Source organism: Amphibalanus amphitrite, unplaced genomic scaffold (assembly GCF_019059575.1).
Source record: "Amphibalanus amphitrite isolate SeventyFive unplaced genomic scaffold, NRLGWU_Aamphi_draft 002205F_arrow, whole genome shotgun sequence".
Taxonomy (NCBI): domain Eukaryota; kingdom Metazoa; phylum Arthropoda; class Thecostraca; order Balanomorpha; family Balanidae; genus Amphibalanus; species Amphibalanus amphitrite.
Window position 1 is genome coordinate 25813 of NW_024883696.1, and position 20371 is coordinate 46183.

At 49.2% G+C, this 20371-nt stretch overlaps 1 protein-coding gene across 1 annotated transcript in view; it reads right to left on the minus strand.

Moving 5' to 3' along the window:
• The window catches only part of LOC122376587 (tyrosine-protein phosphatase 99A-like), a 45164-nt gene extending 25268 nt beyond the window's left edge, over positions 1-19896 (minus strand). Inside the window, exons 1-2 of the mRNA XM_043356474.1 lie at positions 19540-19896; positions 2350-2473 (exon numbers count right to left, since the gene is read on the minus strand). Of these exons, the coding sequence (XP_043212409.1) occupies positions 2350-2473; positions 19540-19762 (347 nt within the window). The 5' untranslated portion in view covers positions 19763-19896. The remainder of the gene's footprint in view (positions 1-2349; positions 2474-19539) is intronic.
• Between the last annotated feature and the right edge of the window lie 475 nt (positions 19897-20371).

Sequence of the window (20371 nt, forward strand, 5' to 3'; positions counted from 1 at the left end):
AGGCGTTATCGGCCGATGGCGGTGCCGGCCCGAACGGCCGTCCGAAGAGGCCGGTCGGGCCGATGTTGCTGTTTATCGGAGGCACCCGATGGTCGCCGGCTGCCTCTCCGACGTTTGTGTGCTGTCGATTTCGACGTCGGCGCGCGCGACAGAAGATCGGCCCTGCCGGTCGTCGACGCCGACGGAGGGACGTCGGTGACGACAGCACGAGGCGTCCGCACCGTAAGTCGTAAATCGTAAATGGCGAGAGTGACGAACGCGTGGCCTGGAGGGAACCGGCCGGCCGCTGCATGGCGCCGCCGGCTGGACGGACAGCCGACTTCACTGAGGGTGTGCGACGGCACGACCGGTAGAGGCGCGGAGCAGGGGAGAGGATCGGAGGAGGGGTGCGCCTCTTCCAGGAAGGTCCTCTGACCGCGAGGGCCATGCATTTCTCGGGCGGTGCGGCGGGGTGTGGCAGAGTGACAGATTTGGTCGCAGCGCTAAGGGACAGGCGACAGGGCGGCCGGAGCGAGGGGAATGGCTGAGTAGACAGTGGGCTCAGCTTGACGGGTCGTTTACACAGCGCGATGGGCCGGACTCTTCTGGGATTTTACTCTTTGACCAAACAGACATCTGTCTCACTGGCGTCCCAAAAAGTCAGAGAGGAGGCGCCCATAAATTGGAGATCGTTTACCCAATGTGGCTGGCAAGTTGAAGACTTGGCGCTAAGTTTTTAGATAGCGTATTCGTCATACGATGGCTATTTGCTGATTCTAGCTTTAATACATTCGAGTGAGTTTACTGAACATTTCAAGGCCGTCACTGATCCTTTTTACGAACAAAACCATCCAAAAACTGTCGGTACATATTTAGTCATGAAGCTCTGATAGTCGCGCTGGTGGCGCGCTGCTGTTATACGAGATGAGGCAGTGCGAGCCGCTGCCGCCGGCTGGATATTATGGCAGATGGTCCCGGGTAAGCCCGAGTTGAAAGATAGGTCCCGACTGCAGTTAGCCTTTGTGTGCTCTCGGTCGATATACTCGGAAACCAGGAGTAAATGTGGTAGAAACAGTCGGGAGCCCCGGCTTCCGAATTGAGCCCAGCCGAGCTCAGTGGGAGAGCGGCCATTTCAACAGAAAGTGCCGGCCCCAAGACAGTGTCTCTGTCTTGAAAGTCGTCACAATCGTTTGAAATTTATGCTACTGCTTGGTGCAGACGCAATCTGTAGTGACACGACGGGCCTATCTAGCTCGAATCGACCGAAATAAATGGAACGTGACCCGAACAACATCAGCCGTTTAACATTACGTCGAACACATCACGATCAGATCGAACGGGCCAAATTTGGAGCGGCCCGGCTCCGCGGATAAAAAGTCGCCGAGATAGCGGTCAGCTGACCCCAGCGTTCCGTGTTCTAACATCTATCATTGTCAGCTCGGCCGAGACCTATCTCAAGCCTACCCCAAGCCGGCGGTAGTCGGACCAGCCGAGTCGCATTAGCGTCTATCGCCGGCCGCATACTAATGCCTCTCGCACACGGACGCACGGACCCCGTGCTGATAAGTAATGACGAATCCCTGTCATCGCCGGGCCGCTCCGGGGGGGGGGGGGGGGGGCATGGGGTGATGTGAGACGCCTTCCGCGGGCGAGGCGGGCAGGCTGACCTCTCCCCAGGCCGGCAGCTGCGGCGGACACAAGACCATGCGGGCGGTGGCCTCGGAAGACCCGCAGCCCACCACCGCCGGTCACTCGCGGGTGCAGGCGGCGCACGGCAGGGTGGCCTTGCCCGCACAGTGCACAGTGCAGAAGGGGTGTCTGGAACGGGATCGCAATGCTGGCAGCAGCCGATCGTATGGGCAAACTTCTCTATCTTGGGAGAGGATCAGCAGTGCTGGCTGGGGGATGTCAATACAAGATACCAAACTATTACCTACCGAAAATACGCAAACATAATAAACTTGGGAAATTGAACATGCTTGCATTACTGGAAAAGGGATTGTTGCCCTTTGCGAAGATTGTCATCTCGTGGAGGGATAACTCCAATTCCGAGCAAAGTGGAAAGCATGTGAAACTCAAAATATGCACTATTGAGTACTTAATACGAATGATGCTGGCTTCTCCAAAATATAAATTCGAAGTTGCAAATGAACTGCTAGCTGCAGACTGCAAGTTAAGAATCCATCAGTTAGGCAAACTTCCATCTGCATTATTGAAATCATGTCAGCGAGACATTGTGCTTACTGCACAGTGCACACATTGCTCTCCTGAAAAAGGAAATACGACCTCAGCTGTCTAGTGGAGACAGTGAATACCAAACGCTAATCCCGGCCCTCTGTGCAGCGTTAGCTGACGTGCGTCATGCCTTACTTGACGTGTATGACGTAGTGTTTGATGGGGCTGTTGTTGGGCTTGCTGCCAGGCCGCCAGGAGAGGAACACAGAGCGAGACGTGAAGTTGGTGATGAGCGGCCGCGCCGGGCTTGACGGCACGTCTGTGAACGTAGAGATACAATGACGTCACATACCAGCGAACATGAGAGTTAGGCACTGACTTCAAATACCAGCGAGCGCACAGCTTCATTGTATTGACGTCATATACCAGAGAATGTATGTTCACTGAACAATCACAATATGTATACTGACGTAGTAGTTTATAGTGCACACGCAGATGATAAACCAACGTCAAGCATCAACAAACATACAAGCACAGATCCTTCGCATTGACGTCAAATCTGCAAAATTCGGAAACACACGACACAATGCGCTAGTCACACATCACTGAACACACGGACACAAAACACTGACGTAACACATCACTGAACAGTGAACATACAGACACAAAGCACTGGATCACATCTGCCAAGAGAGGGAGACGCGGGGCGTCGGACGCCGTTTTTCAGCAGTCTGTCGGTTTTCGGGTACCGTTCCGCGCAGCTGGGGCCCGCGAGGGCCTGTCGTCTCCATTACGAGGCCTTCATCAACCCGCGAGGGGACGAGTGTTCGAATTAATCAGGGCATTTAGCGCACAGTGTGCTCGATTATTACTCAACCGTAGGGGATTTGAAGGGGAAAGAGTTATTAGACGACAGAAAAGTCGCTGATGAGATTGTTTTGTCACAGCGTGGAAGCTGTTGCGCATGAGTTCTCTTATTATGTAGCTACAGCGGCGTCGACAGCTGCTGGTGAAATAGGTCTGCAAACGATCGTCGCTCCGTATTTATATTACCTATATATTGGCTGTGAAATACTGTGAAATATGTCAAAGGATCTAAAGAACTATGTGAGGTGGATGCAGAATTAACTGAAAGAACGAAAAAAAAACATCTCACCGAAGGTTATATATGTATTGTAAAGCAAACAACAGAAAGATAATAATCCCACAGCACAAAGCAACTCAAATTGCATAATTGTTCTAAGACAATGTACAAGTCGAAGCCATACTCTTCAGTTCAAACCATCGCAGTAACTTCACTACTGTCTTGAGTTTCGCATTTATCAACACATATAACCGGCTTATCCTGGAATATTCAATCACAACTTCGGTATTTGCTTTTAATCAGGCTTCAATGAGCAGGGAAATGGTTACCCAAAAAAGGCACTGAAGCAGCACGAGGCTTCCACCTTCCTTGCCCTCTCCATATACGAAATAAACAACCAATAGACGGCGGTGAGGGAGCCCCCAGGGAGCGAGACGGGTGACTTCCCCATACGCAACGTGCTTGGAAGTTTCATTGCCGTTTGCTCGTGGAGCGATAGATTCTAGAGACGTCAATAGCTTTAAGGTGGAGTCGCTGGGGCGATGCCGTGACGAGCAGGGTACCAATGAGATCCGCTTTGTCTTGGCATCAAACAAGACTGCAGGCAGGTATTGACCGATGCAGCAGTCAGCATGAGCAATTTCTGCAGTGCAAGGGATAATACTAGACTGGATTCGATGATAATGGCTCAGTGAAAGCAGCGAGGAGAAGGATTTTTAGTTTGCTGGTGGGTGCCGGTTATTATCAGTGTGGCATGACCCATGATGGCAAAGTGCTTAAACTGCTATCTATACCTTGTGTTTATCACACAGATAAAATAACAACCAATTTGTGCATCATCGCAACTCCTTTGCATTTGATTTTCTATTTCTTATCAGCATGCATTTAAACAACTCCAAATTGATGTAGCCATCTGTAAGAAAGGCGTTAGCAGTGACAGCAGCAAGTGTTGGCCATTCCCAGCATCCATCTCATATATTTGCCCTGTTCCGGCCCGGCTGCCCACTTGGTATGATCACTGGGCTCAGCATACCGATATTATTGCATAGTTGTTGATGTAGTGCAGAGTGGATCGCAGCGGGGGGCCAGTTTCGTCATTGGCAGTCACGGCGGGCGCCTTCCACCCGGCTGTGCACGGGACGTCACGCTACCTACCGATCGGACCATAAACCAGCTCCATCAGCCCCGTCCATATCAAAGCGCCATCAAAGCACCTTGGCCGTGCGCGAATTGACTCCCAATGACGGCGGCTTCCGTCGGTCCATCAGCGACAACTGTCTGCCCGTCGGTTCCCGCCGGGCAGTTCCACAGTCGTGTCCGACACGGCGCGTCACCCCTGAACTTTGAGCCACGCTACCGTCACCTGTCGTTTGCACACTGTCTCGCGGGACAGGCCGGCCGCCGCCTGCGGCTCCGGACTGACCCGCCGCAGGTCGGCCGCCGCCTGGCTCATAGGCTGTCCCGCGCGGCCGTCCGCCGCCGCCCGGCTGATATACCGTCCCGCAGGACCGTGCCGGCCGCAGGCGGTCATGACGCCGGCACCGGCGGTTCCTCATTAGTACTGTCATATTGCCCGCCGGCAGCGCGGATATTGGGCCATTGCTGGCACATCGGGCTTACGTGACGGCGGCGCAATCGCCATTGCGGCGCCAGAAGTGCCGCAGTGCGCCGCCGGCGGCAGCGGCACGTGCGCGACCGTGCGCAGCTGGCGCGGGACGATATGTGGGCCTGAGAAATGGCACTGTCAGCCCAGGGCACTGCTAGGACGTCATGGTAAACGACAGTGTCATGGGAGAGTGCCGCCTAAAGTATGTTATACTTCGCTTCAATGCTACCTGCTGAAGTAAACGGAAGGATACCAGTGGCTACTTTTACCGAAATTAAATAATTCGCTAGGTAATAAGTAGAAATTGTGGGACATAACATTCGAAAGCAAATTACGATAGCTTTGTAAAATCACTAAATACGCCATTGACACGCGCATGTGAACAAGCTGCATTTTTACGATTTACGAATGAACGACTGCGCAGTTCAATGTATCCAGGAAGCCAAATGCATTCACATAACTGAAGCTCGGTTGTTCACCGAATGTTTTTATTTATGTACAGTTGTTCAGGAACCATGGTAATATCATATGACACTATGATGATGTTATGGGTATGATATGATAGATACAGGCGCGGATACAAGGGGGGGGCCATGGGGGCCATGGCCCCCCCCTTGGCCGATTTTTTTCAAAAATAAAATAAAAAGTTAAAAAGCTGAAAAGGGGGCCTCCTGAAAATAAAGTGGCCGAAATCCGATGAGTTTTTTTTTAACCTACCCACTTAGTTATTTCTTAGAAGACTAGCTGAGAAGACTTCTTTGTTAGAAGATTGGTAAAGCTTTTCATAACTTGGAGGTCTCTTATACTCACAGAGATGACCACTTTTACAGGGCCTCCTAACCTGCACAGAGGGCCTCCAAGCCTGCACAGATGTCCTAACAAACACAAAATCTCTTAGCCTACACAGAGGCCTCCACTCGCATCCGAACAAAGGGCCTCCTAGCCAACACAGAGGGCCTCCTAACTCACACAGAAGGTCTCCTATCCTGCACAGAGGGACTCCAAGCCTGCACAGATATCCTCTTCGCCAACACAGGACCTCTTAATCTCCACAGAGGGCCTCCACTCGCATCCACACAAAGGGTCTCCAAGTCTGTACTGAGGGCCTGCGCTCGCATCTGCACAGAGGGCCTCCTAGCTATCACAGAGGGCTTCCTAGTTCACATACAAGGCCTCCTAGCAGGGGCGGATCCAGGGGGGGGGGGGGCGATAGGGACTATAGCGCCCCCCGGGCGACTTTCTCATTTTCTTTTTTTTTTTGCAAAAAAAGCATGATAGGGGGCCCCCAAAAATAAAGTGGACGAAATCCAGGCTTAAACTTTTGGGGGTAGGTAGGGCCCCCATCGATGGGGGGCCCCCGATTCGGAATAGCCCCTCCCTTGGCAAAATGCTGGATCCGCCCCTGGATAGATACCTAAGATAACATGGAAAGTTATGCTAGGCTAAACCGCGATGATTAGGCCAACTTCTTACGGCACTAGCTCTATTTCTAACAACAAAACAAGTTCCTTGTAATAAGGTGGCGAAGTACTAGAATGAGCATCATGATTGAATATCGTAGAAGAATAACCGTATGCTCACTATCTTTTAACAATCCAAAATTAGCCTAAAATGAATGAATATATTTCGGAAACGTTCTTTCTTCAGTTCAAAAGTTAACTATACAAGGCACAGAAATGTACAAATTATTGAACGTCACAAAAGCGCCGAATTAACTGATCCCACCAACATTCTCGTGCCATATAAGTAGCAAGGCCTCTTTTAAACAATGTATGACTGAACTAACAGGCATACATAAGATAGCGTGTATAGTTAACTTTTGAACTGAAGAAGGAACGTTTCCGAAATATATTCATTCATTTTAGGCTAATTTTGGATTGTTAAAAGATAGTGAGCATACGGTTATTCTTCTACGATAAAACAAGTTCCTCACCAATAGTAATGCTTGCTTATTAGAGAGCTTAGTCTCCAGCTTCCCCGTGTAGTATCGAAATAGTTACAATGGTAAAAGGCGCGGCTTATCCTCTCATATCGGCTAAACGCAACCATGAACACTCAAAATGCCATGAACGGTAGCTACAACACACAATGGGGCAATTGAGGTAAGGTCATCGATTGTTTAGTGTGTTGCGATCCCACCTCCTCTTTTGAGATGTGAATCTCAAATAACATGATCATTGATCGGTGATCAAAATCGTTTCCGAGCCAGTATACTTTCGTAGGCATAGATTCAAAATATGCACACTAAATGCAAAAAAAAAAAACAGGCACGCTTATTTGACAAACGTTTCAAACACTTTACAAAAGCGTTTAACTTATGTGTCACAAACTTGGCGACCTAGCCATGAGCGTTTGCACAAGCACCGCGGCCGGGTGGTCAAATCAATGCTCCACCCTGGCCATGGGAGCCATTCGGACAGCCGTGACCGATTCCCGGCTCCAACTCTGCCGCGGCGAGCACCTGGTGCCCTGTCCACCGGGACCGCCGCGCCGACCCGGGAGCGGTACACTTTTCCGGTCGAACGCGCTAACTCGTCCCGTGAACCTGTTGCCACAGGACGCTGGAATACAGAGCAGCTCCCGGCCAGCCGACACCGGTCCGCGGCGGCGACAGCATTATGTCCAGTTTTATGGGTACTTTGTCGGGTCAGGGTCGGGTCGTGGATGAGCTCTACCTCAGTTATTACGTTGTTAATCTTCACCTCACCAAAGCGGTTAGGATTTACGGTTGCTCAGCCCGCCAGCGCTTAATTTAGTTCCACTTCCTGAATTGGAGGAATTAACATAGTGTTAATTTTGTCCGTAACTATAACAGGCCCTGGATTGTTAAATGAGAATTTCTGTCTCTGGGGATTGTCTGGAGGGAAAGTCAAAGGTCAAATGGTGACAGCACGCACCCCCTGTAAACCAGCGCCATCCACGAGACAACAAAACAGGTTGACAGCATGTCAGGCGCTGCCGAACATCGGTCGACAAACACGACGGACTGCACTGCGTCAGCGTCGGCGCTCTTCGCTGCGCCACATTCGCCGCCGACGCTCAAAGTGATCCTGGGGGTGTCGCGGGGGCGGCGACGAACCTGTTAACTATCGACCGGCCCGGCCCTATTGCCGTCCATATGCCCTCAGGGCATGACCGGTCCCGTCGCGTCGGCCGCCCACGCCTTCGGCTTGGTGCGACGGCCAGCGGCGTCACGGACTGGCCGTCACACTGCGTGACAGAGCGCCCGAGGACTGTAACGGCCGATCGACGTCTTTGTGTGACGTCCAAGTGCCCAGAATCGGAGCCATTAGACGCGCACTCGGCGCAAGCTGCAGTGGGGCAGCATTTGATGGCTCCACACACGATATCCTCGAACACACAAACAGCTCGGCGAACCGTTCATGCGGCATCGCGGGTACTTTCTTGAGGCTTCGGCAGGTGTAATAGATATCGCTGCCTTTGTCGGTACTTAGTGGTAATGATGGAAAATTGTAGGATGCCGATGAATGGCAATTGACTATAAATGCGATGCTATTGAATGGACGTTTGATTGATGATTCGTACTGAACTGTTGCATTTGCATTAGAGGTGTCAATTTCAGAAATTTCTTGTCCGATGTCCGTCCAATGTCCGACCAAAATCCTAGCTCACCTTTGTCCAAAAAATGTCCAAGGCATGGATTTGTCCGAAAACTGTCCGAAAGCTGGATATGGAAAGAGAGGATGGGGGAATTGATCTATATTATGTACATGTTATTATGTACCACATGATAACTAAATAACAGATATCCGCCATCTGGCTTTGAGAGCAAAATATTGCCAACTTAAAATGTTGAAGCAATATCATATGGAGTAGGGAATGGGCATTTGGGCAAAAGGCCTAATCTGATATACAACACAAACACAGCATATTGAGACAAGCCTATTCTGCTTCGAAATGTGCTACAGCCTACAACTGAAGCTGAGTAAGCAGGAATAATGCAAAACATTGCCTTATCCCTCAAACTTGCGTTCTCAAATATTGACTTTTTGCCGCATCCCTTTGACACTAAGCCACTTGATGATGAATTAATGCAGCAATAATGCAAGAAGCTAAATAATGCATATCTTCATCTTACATTACAATGGCTGACATGTAAAGTAGAACACTTCTTGCAGAAGCAAAGTAGTTCAAGTTCATGTAAGAAGAAACTGCTCTTCACTGAGCCACACATCTCTGAATATCGAAACAAAATAAACGATCACAAAAATAAAAATACTTGCTGTGATTCAACACAAATTCACTAAAATTCACAAGCAAAAATAAGTTGTAATCCTTGGTAGAATGGAAAACACATTTCATGCTACCATTCTCGGTAGAATGGAACATGGTATCCGGCTTTGAGTCGATGATGTAAATGTAAATCAATAATATGACGTCATTATCAGATAATTTGTCCTATTGAAGTGCATTGACAATTAGTTGTTTAATTTTTATTCAATATGCATTGAAAAATGTTATAGTTTTTTTGAAAATTATTCAGTTGTTAAGCAAACTGACTGTATTTTTTATTTTAGACGTCATTATTTGTCTCCTCTGATTGTCATCCGGGGGCCATCTTTCCTTAGGTTACATTTATGACGCTTTCGCCGCATTTCATCATCTTTTGGTAACAGTTAATTTGGATCATTTGGAATTTGGATAGGCTATCGGCATACTTTGTAGCATTGTATTCGATATTTCGGCACGGATGTTTTTTGGGGGGAAGGGGTGGAAGGGGATAATTTTATGATAGGAAGTTCTAGGTAAGACTCTTGTGCTACTTGGCACACCTTGATATTTGCAATTTTCTTCAGCCTCTTTTCTGTTAACTTTCAAGTGAGGCAAATCTATTTTTGGGTTCCCTCCTTTACTGCTTTGGTGTCTAGTGCTTCCCACAGGTCAATGATTGTACATCATATTCATACCTATTACCTGTGTTATCTAATGATGGACTTGCTGACAACGTCACCTATTGGCTATTGCCATTCGTAAACACATTTTCAAATTTAGAGTTAAAAGTTGGCACAGTATAGGTAGGTAGGTACGGTAGGTATACCTATATTTGACTCAGAGCTACCTGCTACATGCAATTATGTTTATGTTCAACCTGCACTATAGTTATGAATGATGTATGACTATGAACCTCCTATCCCCTGCCAATTTTGATGACATGTTTTGCAATTTGCATATTGATAATGGAAATAAGTTTGAACTCAGGGGCGTCGACACCGGTCCGACTTTTCCGACTAGTCGGACCACTTTTTCGACTAGGCGGTGCCCTGCTGTGGCTCGCGGGGCCCTGCTGCGACCGCGGGAGCCCCTGCTGTGGCCGCGGGGCCCTGTTGGGGCTCTCGGGGGCCCAGCTGCGGCCACGGGGGCCCCTGCTGCGGCTCGCGGGGGCCCCCGTTGGGGCTCTCGGGGGCCCTGCTGCGGCCAAGTCGGACCAGTTTTCCTTACGCGTCGACGCCCCTGTTTGAACTTGAGCTTATTTAATAAATTTGTAATTTTCAACCAGTTTTCCGAATATGTCCGATGTGTTTGTCACTTTTCCGTCCGATTTCCGAATCGGAATTCGGAAATTTTCGGAATTCCAAAATTTTCGGTTCCGATTGACACCTCTAATTTGCATGCGCTCTAAGGTGTAATAATCGCTGGATAGTTGTCATTAGAAAGTAATCATAGCTATGGTATTTGAATTTGAATTTGTATACATGCATGTATTTGAATGCAATATTGAAGATGAAAGCGTAATATCGATGATAATTACCTGTAGTCGATTCTACACATCGTTTAGCCAGCACTGAGTAGTGAATGTGCCCCATAATAACAGTGACAATTCTCACTGACATAACAGCAATTAGCAGTCCCTTCCACCATAATTATTGTCATTGACACAGTGCGCTTTGCTTTGCATTGTTCATGTGTAAGCGATTAATGTGACGTGATTTAAAATCAAGCTTGGCGAAACGAAACATGCATAATACACTGTAAAACTTTTCATTCGTCCCAGGGCTTCATGCTTTCATTGGAATTCCGCCCAGTCAATTCACCGACCGAGCGCTGTGGCTTCAATGAACATTTCCACACACTTTCGGGATAGATTTCAACACAGCGTACCATTTGATACCGCCCAACTCGCCCCGAACACGGAAATGTCAGTCGAGAAAGCGGAGCCGTAACTGCATAGCCAACTCAGAGCCAACTTAGCTGGCAAACGGCCTGTGGCAGGCGAGACTATCGATTGAGTAACGATACAGTCGGGAGGGCAGAGCAAGCAGGAAGGGAAAGAGGGAGGGAGAGAGAGAGAGGGAGGGAGAGAGAGAGGGAAGGGATGGAAAGAGGTAGAGAGAAGAGAGAGAGGGAGTAAGATAGAAATTAGAGCATAGAGAATAGAGAAGACCGACAGACAGACAGACAGACAGACAGACAGACAGAGCCCGGAGGCAGTGAATGCCAATCACTCCATCCCACGCCATGTTTCCATGCCGAGCCGATGGTAACATCAATATGGCGCCGATATCGCTGTGACGTCCGATCGCCGCCGGCCGGTATTTGCATGCACCTGCAGCCGCCCGTGCTCTCCGGCCTGATGGCCTGTCACGGTAGGGTTGTTCAAAAAAACCGAATTTTGGAAAAGTATATGGGCTCATGGCTCATGTGGTGCGGTATTCTTTTCTGAGACCAATGATGCCCTTTTTACTGAAAAGTATTAACTGTTAGGGGCTCCTCAAACGGCTTAAAGAGGACCATGTTACGCCCGCCAACCGACCGGTGTCAATAAGGGCGAGAGTTCGACGCCGCACGGCGGCGGCAGCGCCTTATCGGCACCGCGCGCCACGACATCTGCCGGGCGGCCGGCTGGGCGGTGGGAAGTTATAAGTGCGTGGTCTTATTGCACACGATCGGGGTGAGCTATCCCATGTTTTCGGGGCGGAAAGTTTCAGTGCAGCATCGGTGCGTCTGCCACGGTGGTCTGTGTCGATGGTATAGAAAATAACTCAAGCAGAGCTCAGAAAAGAATGAATGATTCCGGGTAGTTGCCTCGAAACAACCCGTTTCAAGAATACAGCTGCCTTCTTTACGTACCGTATCACTTGTTAATTCTTCAAAAAGCAAACTCTGAGCAATAACACACCTCTTTGCGTTGCTGTTGACAATTTACGTTAGTTTTTGACGGTGGCTCGCACCCCCAATATGCTGCCGCGCAACTTTATTCCAACGGCGAAACGGCAACTTCGCGAGAATCGAAAATTCACGATATACGTACAGCAGGGGCTGGCAATGCAGTATGCACAAGGACAGAATATGGAGGAGACCCGACAGTCATCGGCCCAAGTTTGGGGGTGGCTTTGACGAGCATATGCGTCACCAATGTCATTATTCAGATACGTTGATGTCAGATGCTGGGGCAACAGAATCGACGCCAGGTGTAACTTAGATAAGCGGGTCGAAAGAGAACATAACATGTCTGGGAATGACAGAGTGGCCACCCTGACAGTGTGACGAAGTGAGACATGAGTAGAGACATTAGCCGGAGTACCTACTCATATAAATCAAGCGCCGTTTATCCAATCCTTCGAGCATAAGCGACGCCGGCAGTCCGGCCAGGGCGGCCGTGCCCACCGATGCCGATCAAGACCCGAATCCAGACCCGGCATAGAACACAGCTCTGCCCTGACGTGACACATTACCCCGGTGTGTCACTCATGACGGATAGACCAATGCAGGAGCCTTGCCAGCTCCTGTTGTACCTACTTCGTTAAATTTTCGATTCTCGCTAAGTTGCCGTTTCGTCGTTGGAATAGAGTTACGCGGCAGCATATTGGGGCTGCGACCCACCGTCCAAAAGCAACTTAAATTGTCAACAGCAATGCAAAGAAGTCTGTTATTGCTCAGAGCTTGCTTTTTGAAGAATTAACAAGTGATACAGTACGTAAAGAAGGCAGCTGTATTCTTGAAACGGATTATTTCGAGGCAACTACCCGGAATCATTCATTCTTTTCTGAGCTCTGCTTGAGTTATTTTCTATACCATCGACACAGACCACCGTGGCAGACGCACCGATGCTGCACTGAAACTTTCCGCCCCGAAAACATGGGATAGCTCACCCCGATCGTGTGCAATAAGACCACGCACTTATAACTTCCCACCGCCCAGCCGGCCGCCCGGCAGATGTCGTGGCGCGCGGTGCCGATAAGGCGCTGCCGCCGCCGTGCGGCGTCGAATTCTCGCCCTTATTGACACCGGCCGGTCGGCGGGCGTAACATGGTCCTCTTTAAGCCGTTTGAGCAGCGCCTAGCAGTAATACTTTTCGGAAAAAAGGGTATCATTGGACTCAGAAAAGAATACCGCACCACATGAGCCATGAGCCCATATACGTTTCCAAAATTCGTTTTTTTTGAACAACCCTACTGTCACGGTACTCGATACAGCGTCAGAGCTCAGCCGCGGTCACAGCTCCGTCGGCCAGCATTGGTAACAGGCGTAACAGGCGCGCCGGGCCAGTGTTTGGCGAATGTGTGACAGTAAGTGGTGAGGTGGAACAAAGTGTCAGGCGCCTGGTTCGAAAACTTGTCATGGATGATGAGATGTGCGATTTAATGACAGATTTGAGATTCCTTTTCTGATCTTTTTTCAAACAATCCTGAAGAGTTGTCACGATTTCTGCAGGCTCAGCGTCCGCCGTAGTCCGTGCAATCTGACCGCAGTGTTCATTTGTCGGTGCTACGGCCGGTCTGTTGCAGGGGCCGGTCGGGTGTCACCTGCCCGGAGGTGTCACGAACCGGGCACTCATTCTGCAACATCGCCTGACGCGTCCGCTCAGAGAACGGCCAGCCACACACGTGATTAGGCCTCATCACGCCAGACGGGCTCGTTATGGGCGCGGGCCCACAAGGACGCGACTCGAGGGAGCTGCCACGCTTCACAGTCACCTGGCAGATGACGGCTCTAAAGCCACCCTGCACTTCATAACGTATACCTATACAAAGCCGCACCTTTTCACAAAAACACTTTTATGGCAATAGTGTGTCTTATATTGAGCTGGCGGCATCTGTTCCTCCACCTTTTTGCTGTTGGAGAGAACAGAGCAATTTCGCCTGTGCGAAATGCCGTTGTTCTGTATTAAAGGGACCCTCCCACCTTCAAAAAAGTTAATGAATTGGCATGAAAGTGATGTCGCTCGGTTCAGAAAGAGCAAAAACGAATATCTACCAAATTTCATCGAAAAATATTCACCGGTTTTTAAGATATTAGACTTTTACTTTTGTTTACTTTTTGGGATCTCCGCTGTTCCTAGCGACTTTATTTGACAGTGCGGCATTTGTTGCGCGCAAAGCAGCATATACCACCGTGTGCTACAAAACGTTTTAGTCAAACATTTAACGGACGTTCGAAAGCCTGATGACGTCATCAGATTCCCGTAATGGTTAAGAGATAGGGACCACGCTGGTCCCACCCTGCAAGTAAAGGGAAGAAATTTCTTGAACACCATAAAGCTGCGGGGGTTGCGACCAGGATAAATGGTGGTTTCTGAGCCTGGCCGCAAACTTGGCTATCTCAACTCAAAACTAATGTTAAGGTGGGAGGGTCCCTTTAAAGATCTCGTTGAAGGACAGCCAATACCCTACAAACTAACAACCGACGTTATTGCTATACTAGCAAATAACCAATGTGGAAACTGTCTTCCACTGGGCATGAACTTTACCTGAGACTTCCTGCAATCTCAGATATTTATTCCGAACACTCCGTTTCTCAGCCATCGTCTTAGACGACCCTCTAACGGATGAATGCATACATTGACTTCAGGTGTTACCGTATGCGTTTACCCCACTTTTGGCTGTTGACGTCAATACCAGGCTCCTCTCTCTTTCCAAAGGCCAAATCAAAACCAACATCCAGTTTCCACTTCAAAGGCCCAATCAACACTCGCGTATCCGTTCACCTACAGAACGGTGTTGATACACGATACTGGAGCGGTTGGTTTGGGATGCAAAATATGTTCCCCAACATCCACCAAAATAACACAGAGCGTGTCTCGATAAATTGTGGGAAAACTATAAATAACATCAGGAGGTAACAAGAGGTCCCCAGGTACGCATGACACTTCAAAAGAAAATACCAAACGATTGCAACTGGATTACGTAAACACTAAACAGCCTTGCATATTTTGTTTTCAGTCGCATCATGTAAATTTAGTGTCATCTGCTGCCATTGCTGAGTCAAATTGTAATTGAACCGATTAGCTTGATGTAATGTGATCACTGATGTGCTTAGGTGGATTCATTTAACAAAAATGTGTCAGCTGTCTAGAACATGCAAGAGTAACCGGATATATTGGGTAAGAAATAAAGCATAACTGAATTATTGAAATTATACCTTTGTGAGACTCGCTGTAAATGCTACAGATAATTGCCGAAGAAACACAATTCGATACATATATGGACGACGAGCTACTGTAATAACCTTTAACCCGCGCCCCGTTGGGCTCTGCCGAGCAACGCGCCCGGTTGGGGGGGGGGGCCATTTTGGCCCCCCCCCTAAGATCTCGAGAACCACGCAACATAGCGACAAGCGGTAAACGGCGTTGGATAGCCCCAATGGGGAACTACCTTGTGACCCAACTTTATTGACCTAGGTCAAACCAATGACGTCACAGGTCAGGTCAAAGGTCCAATTTTCACCGTTTACAGGCACTTCAAGAAATGCGTTGTAAAATCGAGTAAAATGCATTTCATTGAAAATCATCGATGGGGAAATGTTCTTCAAACACATATTTTGCTATTTGAGGTCACTGATACCAGGTCAGGTCACAGAGGTCAGGTCACGGGGGGGTCACAATATGAAAGTGTCGTGTGATACATGTTTTATGGTCCATTTTACATGACAAATGCGATTATATGGGTCAGGCAGCCTTTGGGGCCAGCTTAGATCACGTTTTGGTCAAGGTCAGGTCAAGGTCAGGTCAAGGTCAGGTCAAATTAGGTCAAATTTCAAAGTTAATATTTTTGCATAAAATGGGTATTGAATCGATGCAGCTCGTCACGGGGAGTTCAATGGTGGTCTTTGTTTTGCCGTACGAGGTCTAGAATTGCTAAAAATTGAGTTCAAAAATTTGACGTCATCATTTTTGAACAGTTTTTTCGCTATAACTTGGCCAAAAAACGAGATATCGATCTGAAATTTGGTATGTATATAGAAGAGCGCTGGAACTATCACATATATTCCGGTTTTTTCGAAATTCGGAAAAATTTTGGATTTTTTCAAAGTTTTTCTAAAAAAATCAATTTTTTGATTTTTTTTTGGGTCAAAAACCAAAAATTTTGAAAATCCGAGATAGCAGTTTTGTAGCGCCGCCTTTTGTCTACTAGACCATATAAAGAACTTTGAAATTGCTTGATAACTGTAGATTTGGTGAGCGTTTCAAGATTGCATGTTTTTTGCTCATTTTTGCTCGAACATGACCTCAGTTTGACCTCAATAACTCCTGACCTAAGGTGACCTAAGACTTGAAATTTGGTGTGAAGGTGTCAAATTGATGCCCGGGAAGGTACTGAAAATTTGGCGGCGCTTCGCGCCGCCGTTTTCTTGCTATTCAGGAAAAACCACAGGGGGGGCCAAAATGGCCCCCCCCCAACGGGGCGAGGGTTAACAGACCTCTACTGAGCCTGTTGAACAACAGCACGGGTTCACAATCCGCGACATTTCTTAGAAACGCCTACAACCAACTTGTTTGTCGCGCGACCGCCTTGGAATGGAAACGATCCATAAATATCCAGAAACATACGTGTACCAAGACTAGCATAAATACACTCGATCTAGAGGATTGTCCGAGAATCAATAAGCGATGGGTTCACTGGGTTTAGCGAGTGCAAACACCGCCATCGGTCAGCTACAGCGCGACTCACATCGTCTGCTCTGTCTAAGAACCGACCCCAGTCTGAACGATCTACGGGCACACATCGCTTCGGCCTTCGGTCAATGTGCAAACGGCGGCCAATAACTCCTTCGTTCTCCGAACCGCCAGCACCAGACAGCAAAAGTCATCCATTCCACGGCACGGACATGTGGTGTATGAACAGTCGGCCGGACTTGGAGTGCTCTACATGTCGCCGTTCCACTTGACATTGTCATATTGCAGCATGACACAGCTCCGGCCGTCAGGCACAAGGTGCATGGTGGCACAGCAAGGCCATATGCAAACACGGCACATGCAAATGGTCGGACCCATGGGCGTCAATTATGGCTCCCCGCCGCGGCGCGCCGGGATCGCCACCTCGGGCGCCGCCCGTAATTAGCCACGGTCGAGCGGAGCGCTCACCGTGGCGCGCGTCGGCCGGCCGATTTTCATTAGAGGACGGTGGGAGAGAGGGTGCGTCGCCCGCCGCGCTGCCCACCTGTGTTATTTATGGACCAGCGTACCGATCAGACTGTGATTGCGGTGTGACATATTGATGGGTCCACATGTGCCAACGGAGGGTTTGGTCAAGTTGAACCGCCCACCTCAGCCGCAAAAAGTTGGTCACATAGAGGAATGCGGTGAGCTAGCACAGCATCGCTGTTCCGTGTAAGAGTAATGGCGCTGGCCACTACTAATTTATCAATTACGAGTTCACAGAATGGCGCTCTGAAACACGCGCTGCACCTCATGAATTTTAATTCCTCTGTGGTCTTTATGAAACCGCCCAGTACCTATATCTGTTTTACCACAAAGAGCATTCACAGAGCGGGAGCACAAGGTACGAAGAGGCGCTGATAACTCGGAGAAGCGCCGATAGTTCGGTGGCGTGCCGATCCCAACCTCAGTCCGCCTCTCCCGACCCTGTCTCCCCGACCGACCGGTATGTTAATCCCCGTACCGATACCGTGTTCCCGGACATTATAGCTCACGATTCGCGGCACTGGCCGTGCAACTGCGGCCCGCACGTGCAGCCGCCCCGCGCCACGGGACCGGGCCGGCGTCCGGTGATGGCGCGGACAGCAGCCAAATAACGTGTTGCTGCAGCGTTTATAGCACACGCGAGCCGGGCAAGGCGCGGGAAAGTGACATGTCTGGAAAATGTTAGTACCAATTTAGAATGTCTGTTGACGTCGCTGAGTTGTTGCAACGACAATAAAAATGATATTACCGTGAGGGATAAGGTCATTAATGTCGTGTATCATGGCATGATGTCTTATGAGCTAAGAAATAACTTGAATCAGAAACCTAAATCTTTTTTTATCATTTGAACATGACAAAGCTACTGAAGGTCATCTACGAGATATAGTGCAGGAGGTCAGGACAGTTGACGGCGTTCGCAGGATGCGTGCTGTGTTCAGCGTCTGCAGTTAATGTTCGTCTTAGCCGGGAAACGTGAAAATACTTAAATACTTTAGCTGGTTATGCGTCAAAATGTTAAAGAAATACATTTGTAATATATGAAGAACATTATTGGTGTGGTATACCTAACAAAGTTGAGTTGACCGTAGAAATGATTTTGATTCGCGGAAAGTCACGGTTCACCCTGTTGCTCATATAGCATGAGTAGCATCTGTCGTTACTGTTGAAACGAAAACCTTAAAAATAGAGCTAAATAGCACCGGAATGCGTGATGTAGCTAAATTTCACTTTCACTTGCACAATCTTTGCCATTTAACTTTTGCCAAACAATACGAAGAATTACAAATTCAACAGCAGGCATAATTCTTGGTTGTGATTTAACCTCTATAGGTTGAGTGAAAACATTGTCGTTCCTGTTGTGGTGTTACATGCATAAAATGTCTCATGAACTAGGAGAAGGTCAAGCAAATAGCCACTCCTTTTCCTACAGATAGTTTGCCCCAACGGTCGCCTAAAATACAACTCCTGGACAAATAATACCGCTGGACAAATGTCGTGACATACACAACCCCGGCGGGATTTACAAAGCATGCGGCTTCACTTGAGGTCTCACTGTGCAATATGCAATAGACAACTTTGAAAGGTTACAACATTGTGACACGACATCTTCCGTCGCATACATAGCTTCCAGGACCGGACGTCGGTGATACTTACTACAGATCTGTCTGTGCATATGACACATAGCCACCGGCACTGTCGGGCATGTGTCAATCAATATCTGTTGAACTTTTGAGTCTTACAATAGAGACGCCCACGTCCGATCACACCGGGTGTGACCTCTTCAAATGCCCAGTGCAACTCTTCATTACACTTTTTATAGAAGTTCAGGTTTTATTTGTGGAACAGTCGGGGTACGTCTGATGTTGCCAATCGTTGAGGAGATTGAGGGGACGGCGGCTGTCCCAGCGACCTCACACTATAGGGGATAACGTCGGCCGTTCGAGCGGCCTAGTTTATATCCGAATAAAGAACTCGGCTCCACTAAGTTGTGGCGACAAATTGGGACAGAGTCACTAGATAGCAGTGGTCAGAACTCAGTGGAGAGAAATTCCTCAGGGTGAGAGACTATTTAGGGGTTCGATGCTGGTGAGCATCTCAAGCAAATCTCCCAGACAGGAGCAAAAAAAAAGGCATCGTTACATGACGACAAACTGGGGTAAAACCAAGTAGATAATTACAACGAAACCAAAATAAGGCCTAGTGAGCAACCACTTGAAGCACAATCAATTACCAACACGACTGAAAGAGACAAGACCTGCACCGACACTACAAACAGCTCAACAACACCGACCAACACGTGCAGCATCATCTCACCTTGCACGACGAGTCTGATGAGTCCTCCTGCGTCGACCCTGCCGTTCACCTGGCAGACGTACTCCCCACTATCCTCCACCTTGACGGGCTCGTACTGCAGCGACAGCGAGTCGTCCAGCAGGCGCACGCGGCCGTGCTTGTGGAATACGGTGGTGACGCCGCCCTGCCAGTGCAACAGGCGCGTCTCGATGGCCGCCTCGGCCGACACGATGATGCTCTCCATGCAGCCGTAGCAGAGCCAGGTGAGTTCCGAGACGCGCGACCGGTCCAGGCCGGTCAGGCCCGAGCACGGCAGCGTCACCCCCGTCCGCGCCTTGGTGAACAGAGGGATACTCTGGCTCCAGCAGCCTGTGAAATAGGAGAGATAATTGAATTTGTCTGTTTGCTGGAAGACGGAGAGACAGTCTTTTTCCTTAAGTAGGAGCACCTGTTAGATTCACAGGCCTGAATTATCATTATCAGTAATGTTGACAGATTATCACACTCGAATCAATTACGATTAAGCTCAGCCACGCGCGCGCTCTTTTTCCAGTGCCTCTTCCATTTTCGTCTCATTGAGCAGACACCCTGGCACACAGAAACCCAGCTCGCCGTCGCTAATGACCTCATTAAGCCTGGCGGCTGGCGAGCCGGCCGCCCCGCCGCTGTCCGGCGAACCTGACGCGTTCTCAGGTGATGATGGACGCGGCCGGCACGCCGAGCCGACACGGCCGCCCTCGGACCGCGCCGACCGCCGCCGCGTCGGTCCCGACGACCCTCCGTCGGCCCCGACGGTCCCGCGGGGCGCGGTCGGGCCGAGAGCGCGGCGCCGGCAAAAGTCGCGAGGAGTGGC